Source organism: Etheostoma spectabile, chromosome 15, assembly GCF_008692095.1.
Source record: "Etheostoma spectabile isolate EspeVRDwgs_2016 chromosome 15, UIUC_Espe_1.0, whole genome shotgun sequence".
In the NCBI taxonomy this organism is placed as follows: Eukaryota; Metazoa; Chordata; class Actinopteri; order Perciformes; family Percidae; genus Etheostoma; species Etheostoma spectabile.
The window spans coordinates 20985179-20991604 of record NC_045747.1 but is presented as its reverse complement, the minus strand read 5'-3'; the positions used below and the strand labels follow the sequence as shown (position 1 = coordinate 20991604).

The 6426-nt window shown below is 44.4% G+C and overlaps 1 protein-coding gene across 1 annotated transcript in view; it reads right to left on the bottom strand.

Annotated features, from left to right (window-relative positions):
- Window positions 1–1833: 1833 nt before the first annotated feature.
- The window catches only part of LOC116703250 (major intrinsically disordered Notch2-binding receptor 1-like), a 58647-nt gene continuing 54054 nt past the window's right edge, over window positions 1834–6426 (bottom strand). The window contains exon 4 of the mRNA XM_032537884.1: window positions 1834–2064. Coding sequence (XP_032393775.1) covers window positions 1834–2064 — 231 coding nt within the window. The remainder of the gene's footprint in view (window positions 2065–6426) is intronic.

Below are 6426 nucleotides of genomic sequence, written 5' to 3'. Positions count from 1 at the left end.
CTCCTCTGCGGAGTTTTGCGACTTCTTATGACCTTTTGAATGTTAGTGATGTTAACTTGTGGTGCTTAATATTGCCTTAGTTATGTTCAGTTGATAATTATAATTTCAATATATTAAATAATACTAACAGTGCGTTTATAATAGTGTTATTAATTGTAGTGTTAATATTATATTACTATTGGTTTAAAAAAAACTCTAAAAACTCTGCTGTTGTGTTCTGTATGCTCATGTTCTAGTTGCCGTATGCTTGAGTGCTTAATGGCTGTTATGCCGGACAAGTTGTCAACCGGCAGAGTTGCCGTGTTGTGCCACCGTGAGTGTTTTGTCTGGTCGTTTTGCCGACTTGGATGCTTGCTGTCTGTTTCCGTCGTCGATTGGCGATGCCGGCCTGCATGCTGTTGTGTTGATTTCTACTTGAATTACCCAATTGTCTCCCATTCACCGTTCTTCAGAAAACTGTTGACAATGTTGTTACCTCCTTGCCACATTCTTGGATTGCTGGGCAATACATTTTTGCACTCTCCACTGAAAGAGACCAAAACCCACTACTAAAGAAGATTAGCAGGCCGCCAGGCAAGTGGCAGCATCTTTGATTCACAAAGACAAAAGCTCGAGCTAATGGACAAGCAGCGTGTGTCGATGAGATAACCGATTATGACATGAAACCCCGAGATATAGTATACATTCAACCATGAAACATAAAAAAAAAAGCTGGACTCCAAGCTTTGGTTGCTGCTGCTTTCACAGTTTTTCAAGACATAGCACCAAGGCAATGCCAAATATAATTCCCCTGTTCTTCAGAACCAGCCCCTTCAACCTGAGGAAAACCACCAGAGCCAAAGCACTGTATTGTTTAACGCTGAGGAAGATGTCATATTTGTCCACAGCTGTAATACCCCTGCAAACCCACACTGGTTTATGCAAAGGAAGGAGCTAAGGGAAAAGCAACTGATAGACGGGTGACAGATCAGACTGAAACACTATTCCAACAATGCAAACGATTTATTAACTTGAGGTGAGATGGGAATGTGGGAGGTGACACCGGGACAGGAAGAAGAGAACTGGAAGATGGGGGGGCTTGTTAGAGTTTCACCAGGGTGACTGAACAACAATCAAACAAAATTGGTCTAAGAGCCAGGGTGAAATACGATCTTGATGGTAGATGGGAGGAAGGTGTGAGTGGGCGATTGTGGGAAATGATTATCAGGTGTGCGTGGTCAGCTGGCCACTGGAGAGAGAGCGAAAAAAACAGCAAGACAAACAGGGCGCCAAACAGAAACTAACTAAAAAATTCGAGTAGAAAACTAATAAACTAAACAAAACTCTTGGCCAGCTGTACCCAACCATCACAGTACCCCTTCCTTAACGGACGCCTCCAGGCGGACCGCCTTTATGTCACACATCCAGGAGGCGCGTACGTATAGGCCAGTGGCCATCATAATCCGTGGGGGTGCGCTGCCACTGGGCGGAAGAAGACGGTGGGACCGCTTCAGCCGAGAAATGTGGAAGACCGGGTGGTCTTGGCGGGAGCTTGAGTCGACGGCTGTGGGTTCAGACAGCCTCGACGGGGTACCAGCCCACAAACTGTGGATCTCGTCTGTCCGTTTTTCGGAGGGTGGTAAAACCGAGGACAAACTGACTGTAGACGCAGAGGGCTTAGCAGAAAGACTTCAGACTTGAGATGTAACTGAGCTCCCCTGTCGGAGACGATGTCCTGAAATCCCATGGAGGCAGAAGTGGTAAACCATTTGGTGGGCGTGCTTAGGCACTTAGACGAGGGATGAAGTGGCCTGATTTGGGACCGTCCACGCACGTGAGTATGACAGTGTGCTTTTAGGATTTGGGCAGACGGTAACAGTCCAGGGTGATGTGGGACCAGGCCCAACCGGGAGGGGGCGGAACAGACCCCTTGGCCGATGGGAAAGCGTGATGCCCGCGCAACACCTCACAAGCTGCACAATCTTGACAGTCCTTTTCAGTGTGTGGGCCAGAACCGTTGCGGAGTAGGAACAGGTTTCTGGCTGGGTGACAGCTGAACTTGGAGGCATTGGCCCACTGGAGGACCTGGGAGCGGACACAACGGAGGGACTTAGGGCGATTGTGGGGCCGGTACCAGGGTCGGGTCCGTAGACTGGGCTAAGCAGACGCCAGACTCCACGGCTAGCAGTTCCGGTCCCCCATAATGTAATTCCGCTCGTTGGGGGGTAGCGCTGGGATCTGGCGTCCAACCTCCACCCAAACTGAATGTTTACTGAGATGGGGACATGGGGAACCGGACTTAAAAGGGAAAAGGCTTCGCGCAATTATTTCGAGGCGTCTCCCATCCAAGTACGGACCCGCCCAACCCTGCTTAACTTCTGAGATCCGACGAGATTGTGTGTTGACCGCGGTCTTCATAAGATCCAACTTAGTGAACACAACGGACCAGGAGAGTGACTCACACAGTCCATCAGGGGAGTGGATATTTTTCTGACAGTGATGGAGTTGAGCCCCGGTAATCAATACACTGTCCAAAGGGTGTTCCTTTTGGACACGAAGAAGAAACCCGCGCCCATGGGGACCAGAGGGTTGAATGATACTGGCGGCTAGTTATGTATTGCTCTATAGTCTCCCTTTCCGGACGGAAGATTAAACAAGCGGCTAGAAGGAGGCGAGCACGGAGGAGAGGATGGCTATGGAGCAGTCATTGGCGCGGTGTGGGTTAAGGACAAGTCTGGTTCTTACTAAAACCATGACAATAGTGTGGTACTTAAGGCAACGAGCACAATCGGGAACCCAGGAAGAGTGAGATATTGCCTTGTTAATTTGTTATTTTTTATGTATATCAAAAGCTCCAGTTCACAGACCATTTGAGAACTGTGAATCAAGTAAATCTACTGCCGTCATGTGTAATTGTCTGGTAAAATTATTTATGGTGCTAATCATAACTTAGTTATCTCAACCCAGAATCATTGAGAGCACCACAGTCTAAAGTCAAGTGGCAACAACAGTGTCATGTTCGTTTTTTAGCTGTGAAAAGTGAACAGGATCTAATTCAGATTCATAATTCTAATCAGATGAGGCCTACCACAAGATTCCAGATCAAAATTCGGTCGACTACAAATTGCTCTGCTATTATATATTATGGTTACTAAGAGGGGTTATATTAATGTAAACTCTATCTATAGTAATGGATATTCGAATGAATGAATTGTCTGTATTTATAGCCTGCTTTTCATGTGGAAGTTTGATTGGTGCACAAAAACGACAACCCTCCTACAAAGATGACTTTCCTCGGCATTGGAACACTTGGTTGCCTTAAGATGTTCTAAGTACCAAAATGTTGCCTATTTTTTAAACTATATAGATTTCTGTCAGACCAGTGGTCAGGATTTTTCTTCGGTAAATCTTGCGGTGGAAAAAGAAAATGGGGGGAACATAAAACCACTAAGCTCATGCAACAATTGCAGAATCGATGCAAGTGTTTTTTTTGTTTTTTCATCCTGTGAATTCGACCAATCTCAGTATCTTGAAGTTGCCAGTAGTTGCGCCCACTTTACAGTTGTTTATCCATCTGGCTGTGTTAACACTCATGCCGTTCAGCATGTTTTGTAATTTTTGTGAAATTAAAATTAGTTACATTGTTTATGTTGCAATTGTTGTTTCAATGGTAATTTATTAAAGGGTCCTGTTTTCAATTCTCTTGCTGATTCCTTCAGCATATTGTATAACCTTGTGGATAGGCTTTCTCTGGCGTAAATTATTAGAATCTGTGATAAAGCATCCTTTTTAAAACAAAATGTACATGTGGGGGGGTTTCAGCCTGAGCCTGTCTCTCCACCCTACTCTCATATCACTTGTCTCATAGGCTGATATTACCCCCTACAAATTTGGAACTGTGGTCTAAACATCTACCTTTTATTCCTTTCATATGTTCTTATTCTTATTTAGTCAGTCCGTTTATGTAATTAAGTTGTTTGTATTTTTATATCTAGTTAATTTTATTCATTCATCCACTGCACTGGTTTCATTTTTGCCCTCTCATTGCAAACAGTCTGCCATAGTAATCTCACCTGTAACATGTCATTGCTTTCTGATGAGTGATTTTTTTATTTTTATGTGAATGTGTGATATATGTGGGTGCATACTGGGTGTATTGTTGTTTTATGTTTGTCTTGTACTGGATCCTAAATTTCCTTCGGGTATGACGATATACTAATCTAGCTATCTATCTACTATCATCTACTACTATCTACATGCTGGGGTTGCCACTTGCCCTTTAGACCTGTGCTGTTCCTCAATGATTCTGGGGCCTTTGGAGATAACTCACATTATGATTTGGCACCATAAATATATTTCATGTTTTATTTACTGAATTAGGTAAGAAACAATTTACTACATGACTGTAGGAATAAAGTATTGTCTTACTTGATTCTCATTCTCAAATGGTCTGGTGAACCAGAGCTTTTGTACAAATATAACTAAGAAAATTAATAATGCTATACACAGCACAGACAATTTACTGAGTACTTAGAGTAGTACCGTTATAATGAACATGTATATTCACAGAAGAATTAACCTGACACGACCCACATACAGTTTATAGTTAAACTAAAAGGAACACCCCCCGGTGCAGCGCATAAACAGTGTGAATCTAAGAAGTTTCGCGTACTGCCTTTCACGGTGACTTCCAGGGAACGTGGATCAGTCCGCTGTCATGCTGCATTGTTGTTATTTTTTTTGTTTGTGTCGTTTGTCTTGTCTTATTCTCGTCGTTACTGCTGTTGCCTTAACCTTTTTTCCCTAATTCATCACTCGCCCTCAGCCCTCCTTTTCTCAGAGATCCAACAGAACGGATGTTGAGTATGAATTTCTAACCTCCCTCCACCGACAATAACTACCCCTAGCGCTGGGGGTGAAGTGGGTATAGGTATTACACACTGTAGGGTTAGTGCCCTATCGTAATTAATTTACATGGAAACGGGCTAATATGCAGTGGCTTGCACACGAATAAGTTACTGCCAGGGTAGCTCACGGTCTTGGACAGCTGCTTCAATTTGCCTGCACCTCTCTGTGTTGTTTCTTCCACTCTTGTGAAGCGAGTTCTTCATCTGTATTCTTTGTTTTTTTGGGTTTGAATAAATACGAGGATGACTCATGCATCCAAAAAGGCTCTTCCATGTGTTGCATACCATGCTATTTTCTCCTAGTTACGTTACTCCAAGCTTCCTTCCCTAGTTAACAACTTCTGAACTGTGCTCTTCCACTTCACACACATGATCGCACACTACTCTTTCCCTGCAAACATGGAATGTCCCTCAGAAGCACATGAGGCCAATCTTACCTTCAGTGCCGTTATTAGCTGTAGGCTGCTATTGATAAGTGTTTTTGATAATTGATGATAGCCGGCTTTTGTGAATCTCAGTTCCATGGTGTTTCAGCTCATCTTTTGGGTGTGATTGACACATCTGTTGTGTGGTGAGTAGAGCTTGACAGCGTTGCATCTTGTGCCTAGTTCCCTTACCGTGGTCAGCAGCCTTGCAGCCACCTCAGCATGCAACAATCCCCGATGCGCCCTGGAAAGTGTTTTTGCTGCGGGAGAAGGGAAGTGGGACAACGGCTGCCTGCTAAGAACTATGTACACAGATTGACACTGCAGGCTGCCAACTCTCACGCAATTGGCCCTGAGACACACTGGGCATCTATTGACCTGTGGTTCACACGACGACGCTACACACCAACCCCCGATGTCTCACGCTAAGTGGTCCATCCCGTCTGTCAAATTTATGAAGTGTAGTTTTATCTATGTTTTTACCTGTTGAGACCACTTGTGATCGACTAGTTGTGCTTTCAGAACTTGATGTGGGTCAGAGCGCTCCCTGTCTGTGGAGATTTTCGAATTGTCGCAAATTAGAACATTTTTTCACGAGCCTCCCGGTGCATTTCCCGGCTTCAGGTATGAGCTCTGATTATCACAGAACCGTCCGTCGCTTCGTGTCCACTGCTCTCTGTAAAGATGGAGGTGAAGCAGCGCGGACTAGGTAGTGTAGCAAGTTCAGTTCATTGTAGTGGACTTCGCTCTGCGGTGGCGGGGCAGTGAGCGTTGCATCCAGAGGCGAACCTCCGATAAAGAGCAGCGTACGACACCTCAACTCTGTCAGAGACCGAGACCCAAATGGGCCTCTGCGTCTGTCCAGACGTCTGAACTGAAGATCCACCAGATCAGCGGAGAATGCCATGCCACTGCAGACTAATTACAACTCCCAATCTCGGACAACACAGTGGGAGGAGTTATATTTTTGAATATGCACAAAGTTGTAAATATGAGCAGAAATCTGGTGACACACATCTGAGCATAACATATATACTATAATATATTATATATAGATATTATTATATATATATTCAATATAAATACTATCTTCCACGGTGGGGCCACTCTTGTGC